The 20,497-nt window shown below is 41.9% G+C and overlaps 1 protein-coding gene across 2 annotated transcripts in view; it reads right to left on the reverse strand.

Annotated features, from left to right (window-relative positions):
* The window catches only part of TECTB (tectorin beta), a 29,094-nt gene extending 23,009 nt beyond the window's left edge, over positions 1–6,085 (reverse strand). Inside the window, exons 1-4 of one of the 2 annotated variants that reach the window (XM_055119376.1) lie at positions 6,047–6,085; positions 1,768–1,939; positions 1,486–1,647; positions 483–673 (exon numbers count right to left, since the gene is read on the reverse strand). In XM_055119376.1, coding sequence (XP_054975351.1) covers positions 483–673; positions 1,486–1,561 — 267 coding nt within the window. In that variant the 5' untranslated portion in view covers positions 1,562–1,647; positions 1,768–1,939; positions 6,047–6,085. Of the gene's footprint in view, positions 1–482; positions 674–1,485; positions 1,648–1,767; positions 1,989–6,046 lie in introns of those variants that run through there. The other variant, XM_004611917.3, reaches the window with a different exon arrangement.
* Between the last annotated feature and the right edge of the window lie 14,412 nt (positions 6,086–20,497).

The raw sequence follows: 20,497 nt of genomic DNA on the forward strand, positions 1-20,497 counted from the left end.
CTCAGCACTCACTCCTGGATCAAACCTGGGTTGGGCATGTGCCAGGCTAGTGCCTTACCCACGGTACTATCTCTCCAGCCTGACGTTCCCCTTTTATTCTGATGACTTATCTTGGATTCTTGCAAAGACCCCGTTAAGAATTGTATTGCACATTGGTCACTCCTTCCAAACGCCCTTCCAAGTGTCCATTGTCTCCAGGAAGGATGGCAGCCCATGAGTTTATGCTCTGAATTCCAAGAAAGGGAGGTGGGAAATGCCTTTTGCTGCTGACAGAAGGTGGCCTAGCTAGCTGCAGCTGTGTCTCTTCTGAAAGAGACAGAAGGGGAGAATTTCAAAGACACATCCCCAGGAAATGAGTCAGGGTTGCTTCTTCAAAGAAAATTGGTGAAGTCTGAGTCTTTGTTAAAATTGGGAGCAAGCATCTCCTTTTTGGGGTTCTCTTGACTTAGTGACTCCCACACCAGCTTACCATCCAGACCTACCTCAGATTGGGTTCCACAATAGGACTTGTTCTTAGGCGACAAATCGGGGATGACAAACTGGTAGTAGCCTCCTTCATGGACCCCATTGTAGCACAGCCCCCCGAGTGCGAGCTGGTGGACTTCCCATCCATAGGGACACTCGGGAATCTTGGTGATGATGGTTTTGGGATAGCAGAACACAAGAATGACATCTGAGAAGCAGACAGGGTTAGATCTCAGATATGGTGGCCGTATTAGTCCACGAAAGAACTGAGAAGAGAGGGTTTGTTCCCACTACAATAGAATAACAGCAGTTACTTTAAAACCTCCCCCTGCTATTCTTCAGGAGCTATAAGGGGATCTTCCCTTAAACCTCAGGCACTGCTTTTATAGTTTCTGCCTTATCCATGCTATATCTGTACTGTGCTTGGTATATATACGGTCCACTTTAAAATGGAATCTACTTTGTGTGAATAGAACACAGGGCTTCACACGATACAAGGCACGCATTCTATGAAGTCACCTTCCCAGCCCTCAGATTGAACTCTTTTTTTTTCTAAAGGAGTATCGTTTTGAAACAGCATTGGATCTAATTTTAAAAATAATCCCACGAAAATGAGCCTGTAACTGAAGTTAATATGTCCATATCGTATGTAACACTAAAGCAGTCTTTTTATAGCATGGCACAGAAAATTTAGTAGCACAATAGAAAATAGAAAAAAATGTGGAGATTTGATCTACGTCTACTTCTCTATCTCTCATCTAATATTCTTTGATTTTTAAAGTCTCAGAGTATGCCAGACAGGTTTACATCCTATGAGAAATTCTGATGCTTTCTACTTGGTGCTTCTACTTGGTGGCATGCTGCATTTGGCTTTACAACATGGTGTGTCCCTTGTATGCATAAGACCGTGTTTCAATTGCTAGAAACACACACACACAGACACACACACACACACACACACACAGAGCTCTCAGCTTTGCTGGGGGCAAGCCTCAAGAAACTTCCCTTTCTAGTGCATACCTGCTTTATTTGGGGTACAGGATCTCGCAGACGCTTCCGCAAAGACGGCCAAGAGCACGAAGGCCCTCATCACCATTGCTTCCCAGAATCTGGTCCTTGCCAGGTGGCCAAACCAAGCTGGCCAAATTTTCACGGTCTGCCAGGGTCTGAGCTCTGGTCACCCTAGGTTAGAAACATGAGGATGAAGTTAAAATTGAGACTGAGAACAAAGAAGCGCATGAGGTCTTAGGGGACCTCCCAAGGCTGATCCCGATTGCTGCTTCCCCCGTTGACTCATCCTACCTGGTTTCCTATCTGCTGAGAGGCAGCGCTGGGCTCCTACCCCTGCAACATCAAGGACACAGCGGTTTGCTCATGTTCCCGACTGCTGCATTCTCTCTGGCTGTGTCCACTGCCTCTCCGGGGCTCCCTGCACCTCCAGTCCAGCCCTCGCTTGACTTTATATAGACGGAGACTGTAAAAGAAACCTGCTCCAGATAAGTGACAATGAGCACACCTTATCCACCGTGGGGGGATGAAAGGGGGATCGTGCACAATAATCCAATGGGAAGCTCAGTTACGGGCTGAGCTTCTAATTTCTTTACTTCACAGAGTTAGAACCCCTTCCCCTGCCCCCGCCTTTTTTTTTTTTTTCAAATAGTTTCAACCAAGATTGGAACAAAAATTCATTTTTTTTCTTATTCACACAAGACTTTGTTAGAAGGCAAATTAATTTCTGTACGATTCGAGGATATTTTTTTCTTTATGTCTTATTCTATTTGCTTTTCTTATTTTTATGTGTAGCCTATGTTACCTTTGCTATATTTTTATATTTAATATTATAATTTAGGCAATATGATTACAGTAGTGTAAAATTCTGTAGTATTGATCTACAAAGTTACTGTAATCAACCCACCACCAAAGTGCCCATAGCCTCCCCATCACTGTCCCTATGTCACCTCTCACATTTTTCTTTCTTGTGTGTGTATGTGTGGTGTTGGGGGCTGAACAAACCTCCCACACACACAAGGCAGCACTCTATCATTAACAGCCCTAGCTCTTAACTTTGAATTTAAATTGGGACACATTACCAGTGTTATATCTGAGATGCAAAAAAAAAGAATCCACTATTTTTCTGCATGTCAACATGTTCAGATTTTTCTTCTAATATTTTAAGATAATCTTAGAACTTCTAGAGTTTCATCCAGAAGCTAAATAAAAATTTCTTACTCTAGGTTATAGACCTTTAGGCTTTCCAAAGTTTTTCTCATCTTCCAGATGAAGGCTCTAGGAAGAAGAAACTTTGAAAGGCTCACTTAGGAGTCAGTCCTTAGCAGCAAACAGAAGCCTGCCTAAAACAATAGATAGAACTGTTCCTGGGAAGTTCCTAAATGTATTGGTTGGTCATTTTTAGCACTCATAAACTTGATAAAGAAAAACAATGTTTCACTGTTTTGTTAAATTGATGGCAAGTCTTACAAATGGGGGTATCTTAGAATAGAAGAAACCACCATATGACAAACTTTAAAAAATTCCCATGACTCAGTTTCCTCTTTTGTAAATGGAGTCTATAGTCCTGGGATTACTTCACAGGATGCACTGTAGCACTGTCGTCTTGTTGTTCATTGATTTGCTCTAGCGGCCACCAGTAACGTCTCCATTGTGAGACATGTTACTGTTTTTGGCATACCACAGAATGGGGGAGAGTAATGATATTAAGACTGATAAACTGAACAATACTAGAGAAACACATAGATTACATGAGAAGACAGCATACAATTTCTGGCAATATGAAAATGTCTCTGAATTTCTTGTCTTTTCTTAAAAAATATGACCAAGTGTCCATATAAAATTATATATGTATATATATATTTGCTTTTTGGGTCACACCCAGCATTGCACAGGGGTACTCCTGGCTCTGCATCAGGAATTACTCCTGGTGGTGGTGGGGACCATATGGGATGCTGGAAATCGAACCCTGGTCGGCAGTGTGCAAGGCAAACGCCCTACCCACTGTGCTATCGCTCCTGCCCTTAAAATGATATATTTTATTAATAAAAGCCAAATAGACTAAAGAGGTAAGAAGACATTATTATTATTGTTATTGTTATTATTATCATCATCATTATTATTATTATTGGACTGGAGCTATAGCACAGCAGGTAGGGCATTTGCCTTGTATGCAGCCTACCCAGGTTCGATTCCTGTCTCTCACGGAGAGCCCGGCTAGTTACTGAGAGTATCCTGCCCACATGACAGAGCGTGACAAGCTACCTGTGGTGTATTTGATATGCCCAAAACAGTAACAACAAGTCTCACAATGAAGACGTTACTGGTGCCTGCTTGAGCAAATCGATGAACAACGGGATGACAGTGCTACAGTGCTATTATTATTGACAACTATTAATACTACCACACAGGGATGGAGATTAGTGTGTCCAGCATACATCAGGATATTGGTATTGGTTTCCATAGCTCAATACAGACCATTTTTTCTATCTAGAATAGTGAATAGACACTTAAGTCTGTTCTTTCCTGACCAGAAAGAAAGTGTCTTGAATCTCACAGATAAGTGTAAATTCTGTTTCTTTTTTGCTAGGATTCTGCATTAACTCTATGCTTCTTCCTCTATTTCTTGTAAAACTTTACCTATTGATCTCCTGTAAGTATGCCAAGCACTGTGCCAGCCCCTAGGAAGATGTGTGCAAATCAGCAGAGCTGGGATGTGGGCGGGTGGGTGGCAATGTACAACATGATGGGAAGTCTGTGTTGGAAATGGGGGCAGGGGTTGAGTGGGGGGAATGAGATCCAAAATGCTTGAAGAAGGAACAAGTGAGTCAAACCTTAAAGGCCTGAAACACTACCATTCTATATGGAATGTCCTTTTTGACCATTCACGAACAACCATTCATCACTAGTGGATGCCACTGTTGATAAATATTGATAGTGGAGCTGGAGCAATAGCACAGCGGATAGGGCATTTGCCTTGCACACAGCCGACCTGGGTTTGATTCCCAGCATCCCATATGGTCCCCTGAGCACCACCAGGAGTAATTCCTGAGTGCAGACCCAGGGTAACCCCTGTGCATTGCTGGGTGTGACCCAAAAAGCAAATAAAAAACCAACCCCCCAAAAATAAATATTTATAGTGCTCTTCCATGCGTGTTGGTAGTTCATTTCTATTTCAGGATGCTTTTCATATATCTTCAGACATGCTCTTCTTTCAGTCAACCTTGACCCAGGCCCAGGCAGGTCAACACCATGCTTTTCTCTCAGACTTTGAGTACAGACTGGCCTCCTAGGAAGTATTGGTGCAGAAGTAACAGCCCTCTTGTCTCTGCATGGTGATGTCTGAAGAACCTCTAGGCTGACTCTGTTGCTGACCTGAAAGCAAATTCCCATCTCCACCATGAGTTCTGGTGTTCTTTGTGTTCTTGGCTAACTGACTGCTTGGCTTCAGAGCTCCTTAACTTTATCCTCTCCTGAAGGAATCAGATAATGTCTGTGAAATGATTACTCAGAGCATTAAATGGGATTCTATTGGCACAGATGTGGCTCATCTGCTTCAGTAGAGGCAGGAAATCAGAGAATAATTTTGTTGTAGGCTTTTGAATCACTTGGGAATGGGTCAGTCTGGAAGTATCCATTTTTGACACTGATGCTGAATTTTGTCTATTGTCATTAAGAGTCTGGGAAGCAGAGGCAGGAGATGGTTCTGACATATTTCCAGTTCGTGATTTGGAGCAAGTCACTTGACCATTTCAAGTTTGAATTTTCAAATTTGTAAAAATCAGGATTCATGTCATCTAGAGCAGGACCTAGTGAAATTATTCATGCCAGTAGCTTCACTTGGTACCTGGCACACAGTAGGTGATCCATAAAGGTTCACAACCATGCACGGGTTCCCCTGAGGCTGGGATTCTCAGGCTGGAAGGAGCCATCCATCATGTTCCCGGATGAACTCAGGACCTTTTCTAATGGGAATGTGGCTCCCTTTACAAGTCTACCTTAACAAAGAGCAGCTGCTTTTGATTTCTAGAGAAGCCTGATCATGATAAGATCTCGCCTACAGTTTCTTAGAGAGGGGACCCTGCTTACAATCAGGTACATGATACTCCTTTCAGGAGCGAGATGAATGAAGTGGGGAAGCAGAGTCAACTTTTTGTGGAAGACTAGTCTCTGGGTGTTGAATTTGCATAAGAAACAGAACTGGACAAAATGTCCTTGGGCCAAATAGTATTTGATACTTGCTCTGATAAAAAAAAATAAAAAAGGTAGGAGGCTCCTTCTTTTTCCCTGGTAATTCTGCTGCCCCATCTCCTTTTTTTCTCCCTCTACTTTCCAACACTCCTCTCTCTTCACAGGATGAAGGTGAGTGGGAGGGGTGCCACTGGGAGTCAGAATCCAAAAGCAAAGTCTCCCACTGAGATCCATGACCCATTGCTCTGTGTCCCATTTAAGGTACGGATAAAACTTTTGATACAATTTGAATCATCCCTAAATCCTGGAAGAGCCCCAGTACAGAGAGTTTTAGGCAAGCTCAGCCGAAGTTTGTCTCTCCTGTATCTTTCTTTTAATTTACCAGGCAATAGAAGGTTCCACCTGCAACTCCTCCAAATACAGAAAGTTGACCCATATACAAAAGTGTTGCCATTTGTAAAATTCCAGTGAATATTTTTGTCATGGTTCAGTAATGATCTCAGGCATCATCCAGCAGAGTTAGCAGATGGTACCTGAAAAACAAAGCATGCATTAAAACTGAAAGGCTGCCCTATTAATTTATTTTTGATGTGCACTATTTTGAGTTTATTAAAAGTTGGCTTAGTTAAATGGACTCTATTGTTTCCTTTAAACCCTGAATTGAGCCTTTTTCTACTTTGTGGGAGAATCAGTTTGCCAATTTGCAAATGAGTGGGTGTTAATGCCCTGGGAGTAGGCCACTGAGCTTTAATCCCAGGGAATCAAGAGTCCTTTGAAGAAAGGACTGTTTCCCCCACAGAAAATACACTCTATAAAGGAGAACTGAGAAGTGAGAAAAGTTCTTCTACTTCTACTGGTGGTGCATCAGAAATTTAGGGCCATCAGCCCTGGTGCCCACTCCCTCTTGAGACTCTGCTTCCACCAATGTTCAAGAATTTGGTGGCCTTGTGGGTGAACTCACCTCTCCAGAGAACCCTAGCGTCTTATCTGATGAGCTTTATGTAGAGCATGAACTTTACCTTTTTCTTGGGAAAGTGGGAGCTAACAGTCACCCTCTTCTTGCTTCCAATTGGGCCAGCAGAATAAGAAACAGTCTCATGGCAAGATCAGGGACCTCACTGATAATCTGAATGTTCAAGGATAATAATTTATTCTGTTTTTGAATCTTCCAAAAGTATCTTCCCTTTATTTTTTTCACTCATGTCATCTCACTCATTTCATTCATTCATTCATTCATTCATTCATTCATTCACTCACCAAATAGGTAATATCCATTATGAGCCAGGTAGTAATCACATATACACATATTAATCAATCCATCCACCCATTACTTCCTTGGGGTTAATTATAGGGATATCGAGAAGGGACAGAGGCTTTAGAGATACAGAATATGGTGGGTGGGGACACAAATTTAGTCTATTAAGAAAATCACTTTAAAGTGTTTTTTGCTTTTTGGGTCACACCTGGCAATGCACAGGGGTTACTCCTAGCTCGGCTGTGTGCAAGGCAAACGCCCTACCCGCCGTGCTATCACTCCAGCCCCACTTTAAGGTGTTTTGATATAAGGTCAGAAGGATTTTTAAAAATGGGTGGTATGCTGTGTGGAATAACTCAAAGAAAAAGGAAAAAATATAGGATGTACAAATATAAGAGATACCACTCATCTGAGGTATATAGAGAAACAAGTTAAGGGTATGGAAATATAAACAGATAATGAACCTCAGATGCTAGAATACAGACCTGACAGTGCCAGGTATCCGGGAAGGGATGAGAAGAATGAACAGGCTTCCCCAGAGTAACTCAGAACATAGGTGGAGGGTCTGAAGCACAAGGAAGGTAAACACATGCACAAAAACTGCAACTGTCAGTTGACAAATAATGGAAAGGGGGTTGGGGGAGAAGGATGGAAGGTAACATGGTGCTGCAGGAGGGTTATAGGCATGTTGGTGGTGGGGCTATAAAATAACTTTGTGTATTAATGTCATAAACTTGAACACTACTATAACCTCGTTACTTTTTGTTTGTTTTGAATTTGGGCCACATTTAGCAATGGTCAGAGCTTACTCTTGGCTCTCTGGTCACTCCTGGAGGGGTTTGAGGGATCCATATGGACTGAACCTAGGTTAGCTGTATGTATCGCAAGCACCTTACCTGCTGTACTATATCTCTCCAGTCCTACTATAACTGTAGTACTGTCATCCCATTGTTCATTGATTTGTTCGAGCGGGCACCAGTAATGTTTCCATTGTTAGACTTGTTACTGTTTTTGGCATATTCAATATGCCATGGGTAGCTTGCAAGGCTCTGCCATGTGGGCGGATACTCTTGGTAGCTTGCCGGGCTCTCCGAGAGGGACAGAGGAATCGAACCCAGGTCAGCTGCATGCAAGACAAACACCCTACCCACTGTACTATTGTTCCAGCCCCTATTAGGGGTAGGTGCCAATGGGATATATGCATGTTAGTCTGTAGAGGTACAACATTCTAGGTGGACGGGAAGGGGAAATGGTACTAATATGGAATAGTGATGATACATACCCACATAATTGACATTTAAAATTCTTTTCCCAGATACCCAGAGTCAGTTTTTTTCTTTGCCCTTCCTTGCCAGGAGAATTTTCCACTGGTATCCTTGGTGGATACTGCAACTCTAAGTGTATGTTCTGTTTGACAAGTGAGTGTCCCTCTGGTTAGAGATTTATCATTAAGACCAGTGTGATAATCCCATGACTTTGTAGAAGGGCAAAATCATGCACCTCTAGTGCCCTCTTTTCTTAGAGCCACAAATCCAGGGCTGTGAAGGACCCCATGAGAGGATATTAAAACTTATGATGTTGGAATTCCAGGGACTGGACATGGGTAGCTGGATTGGAAATATAATTGTAATTGGTTTTAGAAGTATGCAGATGGTAGAAAGCCATTGCATTAAAAATGGGCTTTAGCCACTTTGGATTCATTGGCAGAAGACACAAGCAGTGAAAAAACACTGGATGAAAACCAATTGCTCTATGGACTATAGGACTGTTTACTCTGTGTGTGTGTGTGTTGGGGGGGTTCATATATCACACAGTATATGCCCATTCTTTGAAGATAAACATCAAAACAAAACTATCCGCAAAGTTGCCTCAAATATTCCCCTGCCTCTGAGGTCTTTTGATCTTCTACTGTGTACATCATATATATGGTATCTATTATGTGCTGCTATGTGTCCTATTTTGCCTTCTTAGTTAAACTAAGAACTTGTATAATTTTGTATTCCTCATAATAGCAATAAATGAAATAACAAGCATTTATCGAGGGATTATCCTGTCAGGGGACGAGCATATGTAGATGTGAAGTCTGAAATTTTAGCAACAACATGATAGAAATTCATTTATTATCTGTATATGGATGCAAGTAGATATTTTTAGTTGGTAGACAGCCTTGGACTGGAACGATAGCACAGGGGGTAGTGTGTTTTGCCTTGCATGCAGCCGACCCAGGTTTGATTCCTCTGTCCCTCTCAGAGAGCCCAGCAAGCTACCAAGAGTATCCCGCCCGCACAGAGAGCCTGGCAAGCTACCCGTGGGGTATTCAATATGTCAAAAACAGTAACAAGTCTCACAATGGAGGCGGTCCTGGTGCCCACTCGAGCAAAATGGATGAACAACGGGACGACAGTGCTATAGTGCTACAGGTAGCCTTATCTAATGTCTTGAGTATCTCATAGATCTTGTCTTTAATCTCTTCTGGAACCTCAGAGGTCTCTGCATTGAGCCAGCATGGAGAAAGTCTAAAGGCTTTCCAGTGGAACATCTAAGAAAGCCAGGACTGGAGGTGACACATCATTTCTACTTAAAGCCCATTGGTTAGAGCTCAATTATGTGCAATGTACAGCTTCAGCTATCCATTCAGGGAGAAGGGGAAATGTATTTTGGTGATAGAGTTAAATATATGTATCTGCCTTTGGGGTGATTGCTATTTGCTGTCTCTCTATAAGAGTTGAGCTTTTTGTGATTTCCACTTTATAGAAAATAAAACTGAAATTGGAAATATCCAGCCTCTTGCTGGGGTGGGTGCTTACATTTGAATCGGATCCTTATCTTTTGTCTCTGAAGGCAGTACTGTGTTTGCTCATTAACCTGGTTTCTTACACAGTGCCACTGATTTTTAAAAATTATCCCTGTCACTATTCTTCTTCCTGCCTCCCCAAATCCTGACATAACTGCTCTAATAACTAAATTTTGTTCTTTGATGTCAGCCTAACAAGCATTTAATTGACAGATCAATTTTCTTATAAGTACGGTTGGGGGTGGGTGGGTGCGAGGTAGTATAGCAGGTAAGGTGCATGCTTGTACATATCTGTACATATCTTGTACATATCTGGCCTAGACTCCCCTCCGGAGCACAAAGCCAAAAGTAAGCCCTGAACATAAACTGGTATGGCCCAACACCACATCCCCAAGCCCCTAGCCAAAGGGGAGCTGTAATCTTAGTAATTCAAAGCATAAAAAATTAATAAATGCCCACTAACATTTGTTAACTAACTTCCTAATGAATGAAAAACAAAAGCTTAAACAAATTTTTTTTATAAATCAGCTTCATAATAAATGTAAAGCAAAGGTTCAAAGTTCCACATTGGAGAATGTTCTGGAAACAATCTGATAATCTACACTGGGTCTGGTTTCAGAACACCCAAAGATGCTATACGTTATTCCTAGTGAAAGCTGAGCTCAGAAGCTTTTGGTTCTGAGTAGTAAAGAAAAGGACTCCTGATCGTCTAAGTAAGAGTTCCATGTGTTCCTCCCTGGGAATCTCTGGGATTTGCCGTACATGCCATGATCTGTAGGGAAGAAAGCAAAGAAACAGACTTGCAGCATACTACAGTGCTCTCGGCTCTTCTCCTTTGCTGAGGCTCAGTGGAAACCTCTTCGCTGTGTGCAGCGAAAGGGTCAGAGGACCCACGTAAGGTCTCTGCTTGGTTGACTCAGATTTATCTAAAAGAATTTGTAACAAAGGTGACAGATTATTTTCAGTGGCACACTCTCATTAAAAAAATAGGGTGTCTGAGTGCTTAAAGGGCCTAACATAAAAACTGTTCATTAAGGATGAAATTTTGGGGGACTGGGGAAATGGCCCGAAGGGTCAGATTGTGTGCCATGCGTGTGTGAGGTCATGAGTCTAAGCCCTGAGTCCTAATCCTGGCACTGTATGTCCCCTTTCCCGGTCACACCCCACCATGGGGATACCCAGCGATGCTAAGCCTGAGCACTGAACTCTCTAGCTCATTGGCTGAGTACCACCCGGAGTAACCCCCTGAGCATTACTATTCCTCCTCCCAAATAGGATAAAAAAAGGTGGTGGTTTTTTGGGGGGGGGTTGGGGGGGAAGATTTCAATTGTTCATCTTGAAGATTGAAGTGGCTTATGTGGGTTATAAATATGATGAGGGCTGGGGAGAACTTTCTTACACTCCTGTACTTTCAGGAAAAGCTTTTGCATGCTGAGATTCTCTCTGTCCCTTTTCACCACTGCGTGCCCCCACCTCTGCTTCCTTTGGCAATATGGGAAGGAGGTGCCTGTCAGTCTGGCTGCTTTGGAAGTGCCCATTGAAAGTCACCTCTTGGGCTCAGGCCCAGTGGAAGAAGTAATGACACTCTTGTCATTTCTTTCATGGAAGCCAACGGTGTGGAGAAAACATCAAACAGCCCGGGGACTCTTTCTCCCTTTTCTGTCCTTCACTGCTCGAGTCAAAAGAGCAGATCTTGCAGGGCAAATGGAAACAGAATTTGTTCGAGACTGGAGACTTTGCAGAGTTGCCACATTCTGGCCAAGACAGGTAACCTCAGGCTCCCGGGCTGGCTGTGCCTTTAGCCGACAGACTGGCAGGGATCTATCTTGGTGATTATCTGGCCAGGAACAGTTAATCAGTGTAATGCTGTGACATTTTTTTCCTCATGTCCAGGGCAGACACTTTGGCTACTCTATTGCTGCCACTTCCCTCCGCAGGTGACTCAACCAAAGAAGACCTGATTGGTCTGTTAGATCAGCCAGCACCCTAATGGCCCAGTGCTCATGCCAACCTGGCTAGCTGTCTCAGTGTCTGTTGACTGTCTTGGGACGGAACCACCCCCTTCCCCTTTCACCTAATTTGCTGGGATTGAGAATCAAGTTCAAGTCAGATAAAGTTTGGTATCACGCCTAAGAGAACTTTGTCTTCCCTTTCTTTCACATACAAACTGGCCTATCTTAATATTTTCATGGATCTTTTACTATGCTTGCCTGAGCCATATACATTGTCCATAGTTCTTTGGGAAATGTTAGTTCACTGACTTATGCATATCTACCCAAAATGCACATATTTTACTATAAAAGTTCTAAAAAAATCACATTTTTTAAGATTACCAATATTTTTCCCCCAGAAAATTTTTTTACAGTGAATATTAAAATAAGATTTATTTAGATATCCCAACACATTACTATTTAAACAAGTAGTCAATATACAATAGGTGTATCCATTTCATCTGACATTTATTTTAATATTCCTGTGATCTAGTTATTCTAACTGTACGTTTCATAATACTTGGGACTACTAAAATGTAGCAATGATTGAGTAAATTAATAAAAACCTAAAACTAATTTCATTTAATACTTCCTTCTGTTAATTTAAATCTTAAAAATTTCATTGTTTGTTCAAAATAAAGAATAGACCCTTTGTCAACTCATCAAATTTAATCAAGTTTAAATTCTTTAGTATTCAATAAATTAGAATCTTAGAATTTTGAATATCTTCATCAAACTCTCTCTAGGTTTTCTGGCCAGTTCATTTAATGATATTGACTGGAATTAAAACCCTTTGAAGAATAATTAAATTAGAAGAATGTATGATTTTAATATTTTCTAATAATAAAATTTTACCAAATTTTCAGACTGTCTAGATAAATTATACATGCATTTTTCCATTTCTTCATCTTTAAGTTTAACTAATTTACAAACAGAACAATATCCTAAAGTAAAAGTGAATTACATGAATTTTATTTATTTTTATTTGTTTTTCCTGTTAAAGCATATTAACTAGATTTTTTTCCCTTAGTATTTAATTTATTATTATTATTATTATTTTAAAATTTATTTTATTGAATCACCAAGTGGAAAGTTACAAAGTTCTCAGGCTTATATCTCAGTTATACAATGCTCAAACACCCATCCCTTCACCAGTGCCCATATTCCACCACCAATAAAAACAAAAACAAAACAAAAACAAAAACAAAGAAAACCAGTATACATCCCACCCCTCACCCCCCAAACCACCCCCCGTGCGTGACTGATAATTTCAGTTCCTTTTCTCTTTACCTTGATTACATTCCAGATTTCAACACACAACTCACTATTGTTGTTGGAGTTTCAAAACAGACTCACTATTTTTGTTGGAATTTATCCCCCAAGAATACAGCTCTATTAACAAGGAAATATTTGATAATAAGTTTTCCACTGATGAGAATGAAGAGATAAAATGTCGCGCGGCCGCTACTGCAGCCGCGCGGTTTACAATTTCTGTATTCTAGTAATTAAATCCGCGGAGATTTATAAGTTGGAAGATGAATCATTTCCCTTCCTGGAACAGCATGTAGCAAAAGCTTAGTTCACAGTCTCCATACATGGTTGCAAGCACTTGCTGGAACCCCAAAACCTAAAGCTGTCTCTGGTTCCTGCTCGTTCCACATCCACTGGCTGTGCAGAGGCATGGGCACCTGGGTCGAAACTCAGCCGGAGCCTGGGCTCCGGCCCGGGCTGAGACTGCCCCGGTATACCGCGTCTGTTTCATGTTCAAAGCACTTTTTTTTTTTCCACGCCAAAAGTTCATACCTGCTCAAAGGACCCACAAAATGTCGGACACCACGCCTTCTCCCGGAGGGGAGAGAGACCAAGAAGGAAGGATATTTCCTCCGTTAGCCGGCGTGGGGCAAAAGCTTAGTTCACAGTCTCCACACATGGTTGCAAACACTTGCTGGAACCCCAAATCCTAAAGCTGTCTCTGGTTTCTGCTCGTTCCACATCCACCGGCTGTGCAGAGGCATGGGCACCCGGATCGAAACTCGGCCGGAGCCCGGGCTCCGGCCCTCCCCCAGAAAATTTTAATGAGTATTGAGAAGTTAGATTATGGTGGCAGTGAGTAGATTTTGGAAATTCATGTTTCTCATTGACAATAAACATGAAGTATTTTCTTGTAGTGACCAAGTTGAGTTAATTCATTTTAGTACAAATGTATGCCAAAGATCACCGAATGACCAGAGCATGTCTATTACTTGTTTATTCAAATGAAAATCTTGGTCCCTGAAAAAGGTAACTAGGTCATCCCTTAATTAAAAAACTTTTTCCTTAAAAAATCATCATCATTGTCCCCTGGTATGCAGCATGGATGTTTCCTGTATTGTCATGAAAAGTAAATATAAATATGACAAAGATATGCATTCAGGGCTTAGCTAGTCACATAATTTTTTTACAATGTCACCAAGGATATTTTCAAGGGAAATGGGCTTCTTTTAAAAACTGGGATTGTACTTCATTGACAATTAGAAAACCTATCACTATGGTTTGGTGATTGCTAAGCAATTTTATTTATTTCTTATTTTCTAATCACTTATTTTATTTTTATAAAGTTGTTCACAATAATTCATTGCATTTAATATTCAAATACCAATCCCACCACTATAAGAGTAAAGTGTGTGAAGATTGTTGTATTTCATCCCAGGGCTATTTATGTCCTTGTATAAGATATTACAAACATATATGTCAAACCCAAACAAGTGTGTGCTATTTTTGGTACCTCAGTGAGATGGAGTATGAGAGGTCACATGGCTGCAAATCTGGTCACATGCTACAGGAATTCTGAAAGTTAGAATTTAATTATACAGCAGATTCATGAGTAAGGGTAAGGCCAATGTCGTTCTTTTCCAGGAGCTTTATTTCAGAGTCTCTGATCTTGATCATGTAATCAATGAGATTACATGGCGCTGGGGGCAGTTTGTGAGTGTGACTGTCAAGCTACTGGAAAACTGGGGAGCTGGGGGAAGGAGACCTAGTCCAGCTCTGAGGAAACTTGGAGATTTCAGTCACAGATCCCACATACCTGGCTTCTTCTGCAGGTCCTCTTGTGGGTGAGGCTAGTCAAAGCTAGTGGCCTTGAGGGTGGCCTTGAGCATGGCTGTGGTTGAATTCTGGAAGTTTTCAGCTGCTGGGGTTCTGTTGGGCCAGGGAAGGAAACTTAATCCACCCCCTCCAAGTTTCCTCAGTGAAGGCAGCCTGGCACAGGGTCAAGACATTCTACTAAGCAATTTTAACAACCTCCCCCCCCCCCGCTGTTTTATGCTATCAGTGTAAATATCAATCCAGTAAAAAAGGTCAATGATGCCTTTCCTTATAATTATTATAAAGATAATTTTCAACTCACTGACTCCCCCAAAAGAGTATTGGGGGAGGATCCTACAAAAACAAAAGATCCATGCATCATCATCATTTTCTAAGTGTTTCGAGTTTATCAGTTATTTGCTTTAATGATGACATCATTATTATTTCTCATTGGCTACTTGTCTCTCCCATTACACAGAAAATGCTGGGAGAGCATTGAATAGTTCCTGAATTCTCTAAAGTTGAATTTAGCTGAATCATCCAGGTGCCCAGCATTTGATGCCCTAAATATTCACTAGCTGATGACATAGAATGTGGTGATTGATGCTCAAGTCTTATTCCAACTGGGAGAAAGCATCAGTGCTCTGGTACAGAGCATGGCATTATTGTTTCAATAATGATGGGGATGGCATGGTTGTGGGAAGGCATGCATGGTGGTTAGACACCAGAGCAAGCTTGTGAGACAGAATAGCAGTGTGTCTGTGGATAAAGTTATTAACTCCTCTCCCTCACCTGCTTATCAGAAAAGGGGTAAATGCCAACACCTGCTTCCAAAGACTGCTGTGAGGACTCAATGAGATAAGGCAGTCAGAGGACTTGGCATTGAGTCTTACAGTTGGATTCAAAGAATGCAATCAGTACTTCTCAGCAACAGTTATTATTATCACCTTGCTGCAATTTCTCAAAGTCCAGTAGAAGAGCAGTTTTAGTTGGCACTTTCTTCCATAGGATTCAGCAGACTACTTGAAGGGCATCTTTTATTTGAGCCTTTATTAGGCCTTCTACTACATAGCTACATGGGTCAGGGGTTCACCTATCTTGGGGCTGGGGACCCACCTTGTCACATTGGAACTAGAGCTTTCTTCAAGAATCTCAAGGTGCTTCTGGTACTGGCTTAGTCTTCCCGCTACTGGTTTTGCTTTTAAAATACATCTTGAGACACTATTTATTCTACACCTCTGTATTGTCAGCCCATGTATGCTCATGTGTTGGGAAATCAAGTCAGAGGAGAAGAACAGGCAGGGACAGTGCCTACAGCAGAGATTTAGGTCAACCTCTTACCACATTTCACTGTAGTTTGGGGGTGTGGGGGTTCACTTTTCACTTATCACTTGTCATCCTGTTGATCTTCAATTTGCTTGAGTGGCGCCAGTAACATCTCCGTTCATCCCTGTCGCATGCTAGTGTAGCCCAGTGGTATCTGCTCGCTCCAGGAACACCAAGAGCCTCAAACCGTTCGTTCAGGGTTTTGACGACGAAGTCTGACCATCTCGTAGGTGGGCGGCCACGCGGTCTTTTGATGTCCTGTGGAATCCAGTCGGTAACTGGATTCAGTCCTCCACCACCCAGCCACCACCACACTCCAGGCTGCTTTCTGGACACTCGGGCCAAACCTCCTGCATGACTGAAGCCCCACAGAACCAGGTAAAGCAGAACTTTGTGACCTTGGACTCCAGGCTCAACAAGACGAGACCCAGAAACAAGATCCTCTGTCTGCCTCTTCCAATCTCCGGTACCCCAGACAAACCCAGACACCCCACCCTACCCACGCCAGATAAATACCTCACCGGCCCACCACTACCTCCACTACCCAGCTGCCGCCAAGCTCCAGGCTATTTTCTGGACCATATCATAAGACACTTAACACCCATTTTCCATAATTTCTGCACCATATTTGATGGGGTTTGTATATGGTGTGAACCTTGGGAACACCTGTAAGGGGGATTGGAGGCCGCCCTAAAAGCCTCCATCCCTCTCAGAGAGCCCACCAAGCTATCGAGAGTACAGCAGAGCCTGGCAAGCTACCCGTGGCGTATTCGATATGCCAAAACCAGTAACAACAATGTGCCTCATTCGCCTGACACCGAAAGAGCCCCCAATACGGCAGTGTTAAGAAGCATGAGCAAGGAGAGGCTGATAAAATCTCAGGGACGAACTAGTGGGGGTTCAGTAATCTTTTTCTCCCATCTCATTCCCATCCGGTTATTATCAACACTACTATCTTTACAGAGTCAATTTTTGTTTTGATTTAGTTATTTTTGTGGCAACTATTTTCCTAGCTCATTAACAATTCACAATCGAAGCGCCTTAGCTGGTGGTGACCCAATGAGTAAATAGATTGGTCCAAATAATGGTGTTCATTATTTCTTTCCCAACCAATCTAGAATTGAGGGTATGTACACAAAGCTGTAAGATCTTTTATGGGAGAATATAGTAAAATAATCTTTTTTTTTGTCTTTTGAAAGAAAAATCAAAAACAGTGTGGCCTAGCATTGAAATGAAGCAATGCTCATATAATTTTTTCCAAGTATTGCAAGTGTCAGATAGTTCTGGATCCTGACCTTTGTGTTCTGTGACCTTTGCTAGTTATCTGGGAGCATTGGCCCTTGCTTTGACATCAACTCTGTTTTCTAATAGTTAGGTTAAAAATGCAACCAGCACTTTGCAATGGAAAGCAAGATGTTTAGAATTCATAGCAAGTCCATTTGTATCTCTATTCTTACTCCAAGATATTCTACAGCACATATATATATACACACACATGCATGTATATATATGTGTATATATACATGTTTACATATGTATACATAAACATATATCCTAGTGATTATATATATACTATACATTCATATCTGTGTATAATAGTATTATAGCACTGTCATCCCATTTTTCATCGACTTGCTCGAGCGGGCACCAGTAACGTCTCCATTGTGAGACTTGTTGATACTGTTTTTGGCATATTGAATACACCACGGGTAGCTTGCCAGGCTCTGCCATGTGGGCGATTTACTCTTGGTTGCTTGCTGGGATCTCAGAGAGGGACGGAAAAATCAAACCCGGGTGGGCCACATGCAAGGCAAATGCCTTACCCCCTTTGCTATCGCTCCAGTCCATCTGTGTATAATACAAACATAATTTCTAATAATATAAGTACATAATGTATATACAAAATGGCAAGAAATAATGTCATTTTCTCACTCACACACATATATCTTGCTGAGTAAATTGACATAAGGGAGATTGTGAGGGCATTTTCGGAACCATGAGATCATGCATGTGCTTGAGGTCACTGCTGCTTAAGGTAAAATTGGCTCTTTGTTTTATCTGCAGGAATTGGTGGTGCTTTATTCGCAGGAAGAACTGCTGGTTAGACTTAATTCTAATTTACCGGCTGTGCAGGTGGAAATGGTCCCAGGCATATGACTTGTGTTAGGTGAGACTCTGTCTTAAGCTATTACCCCCGTCTACCAAATTTTTCCTTTCATCTTTCTTGTCACCATTCTACTTTCCACTCCCTTCAAAAACATCTTTCTGACTATAGAAGTGATAGAAGTTTATGAAATATTACAGAAGCATTGAAAAATGCCTCATCCCCACCCCTCTTGAGGCCACCCTCTGTTAGGATTGTGACCTATTTCCTTTCTTTGGTAGTGTCCCTGTTTTGTAACAGTGCGTTTTTATTTTTTTAATCATTTGCATGTTTTATTTATGTGTTAATAAAGTTGTTCATAGTGATTTGTTGCATTCAATATTTTAACACCAGTCCCACTAGCATTGCACCTGCCCGCTACCATTATTTTCAATTTCCCAACCACCCCACGAGCCTTCTCCTATAACAGGCCCTCAAAAATTTATTTTGTGTTGCTTGTTATAAATAACTTGCTAAAATTATCAAAAAATGTTTTCTTAGAAGAAAGTTAGTGAAGATTGTTGAATCTCACCATGGAGCCATATATCAGAGTCTTTGGAACTGCAGGGCCTGAGTGGATGGTCTTCAGGGCTAGAGGGAGGTCATCTGAGGAAGCCGTACTGAGACTTCATGCCTCTGGCTCAGGAGGCCCTGGACCTTTGCTCTGGGCCTCGGTATGCTTGTCCAGCAGAAACACATACTCACCCAGTGTCCCTGGCAGCATCTCATCTCTTTACTCTGCTCTGAGTGTTGGATCCATTAAATGGGAGAAAAATGTCATTGTTCTTCAGACTTATGCATATAGGGCTTGATTGGGCCTTGTGTCTGAGCTCTGTATCGATTTGGTGTTTAAAATGAATATTAGAACTCTCAGTATTTCCACTGACTTGGTTTTTAATTCACTTCGGTGGGTCTAAAACCACTTGCCTCGACTTGATGAAACATAAACAAGAAAACCAGTTTCTGTTCCTTGAGCCCTAGCGGTCTGGAGCCAGGTGTTTCCTGTGACTGGGAAGGAATGTAGCCTTGGGAGCCAGAAGATGCAGTGAGGGACGGTTGAGCTCGCAGCAGTGTGTGTGACTCCGAGTGGCTGGCTTGACCTGTGTGTATTGTTCTCATGCTCCGTGCCTGTTCCCTGAGTGGGAGGCGCACGTGTGCTGGGTGTGCTTCTCGGCCTCCATGCAGCGCCCCAGCTCAGTTCCCGCCTCTGCTCTGACCTGGCTTTTGACAGTGGGCTCAGTTCTTAGAGCCATCACTTTGACTTGCCAAGTCAGAGCTGTTTCAGAGAGGGGCTTCGTGTATTTTTTTTTTTTTCAGAGAGACATTGAGATCGACTTTGTGTTCCTGGTGAAAAATATTGCATCCAAACTGGAAGAACAAGGCAGTAAAGTGAATTTGGGGAATGTCTCAGGAGGAATGATTTTCTTGTCACTTTCCTCTTCACCTAGATGTCTTAGGCTGAAAGGATGTGGCTTTTCTCTTGTGGACAGCTCTGATTAGGCAGAGTGATTTGGTATGTTGGTTTGATTTTCTTTGTTAGCTTTAAACTTTGCTTATAATCTTATTTACCTCCTCACTTTCTTTCTTCTTAGATAAACTCGGTTCTATTCAGTCATTTATCTGTTTTGTCTGTTCATCTATTCGATATCCTTATACACCTGGATAAAATGAGCTAATACTTAACTTTTTTCCTTCTGACTTGATTTTGATTCATTTAGTTCATTTTTGTTGATAATGACAATTTTTTTTTTGCTTTTGCTTTGTCCTTGGGCCACAGCTGGCTGTGCTTAAAGGCTGCTTCAGTCTTGGTACTCAGGAAACGCTCCTGAAAGAGCTTAGGGAAGCATACGTGGTACTACCCAGCACAGCACAGTGCCATCTTCCTGAGTCCTTTATGATAATTTATACAATACTATTCCATTGGATAAGTACCCTGTTTTGGTTGCTATATCAAGTGGTAACTCAGTCTTTAGCTTTTATGGGGGTAGGGATGGAGAGGTGGGGTTACATTTGACTGTGCTCAGGACATATCTGTGGCTCTGTGCTCAGAGGTAATTCCTGGTGGTGCTTGGGGGGACCATCTGGGGTGCTGGGGATTGAATTTGTTGTCTACATGCAAGACAAGTGCCTTAGCCGCTGTACCATCTTTTCAGCTCTCTCTTGAGCTTCTTAAGGAAGCTCCATAGTATTTTCCAGAAAAGATATACAGTGGACATTCCCCACCACCAGTTCACGTGAGTTTCTTTTTCTTTTTTTTT

The sequence above is a fragment of the Sorex araneus genome, chromosome 11 (genome assembly GCF_027595985.1).
Source record: "Sorex araneus isolate mSorAra2 chromosome 11, mSorAra2.pri, whole genome shotgun sequence".
Taxonomy (NCBI): Eukaryota; Metazoa; Chordata; class Mammalia; order Eulipotyphla; family Soricidae; genus Sorex; species Sorex araneus.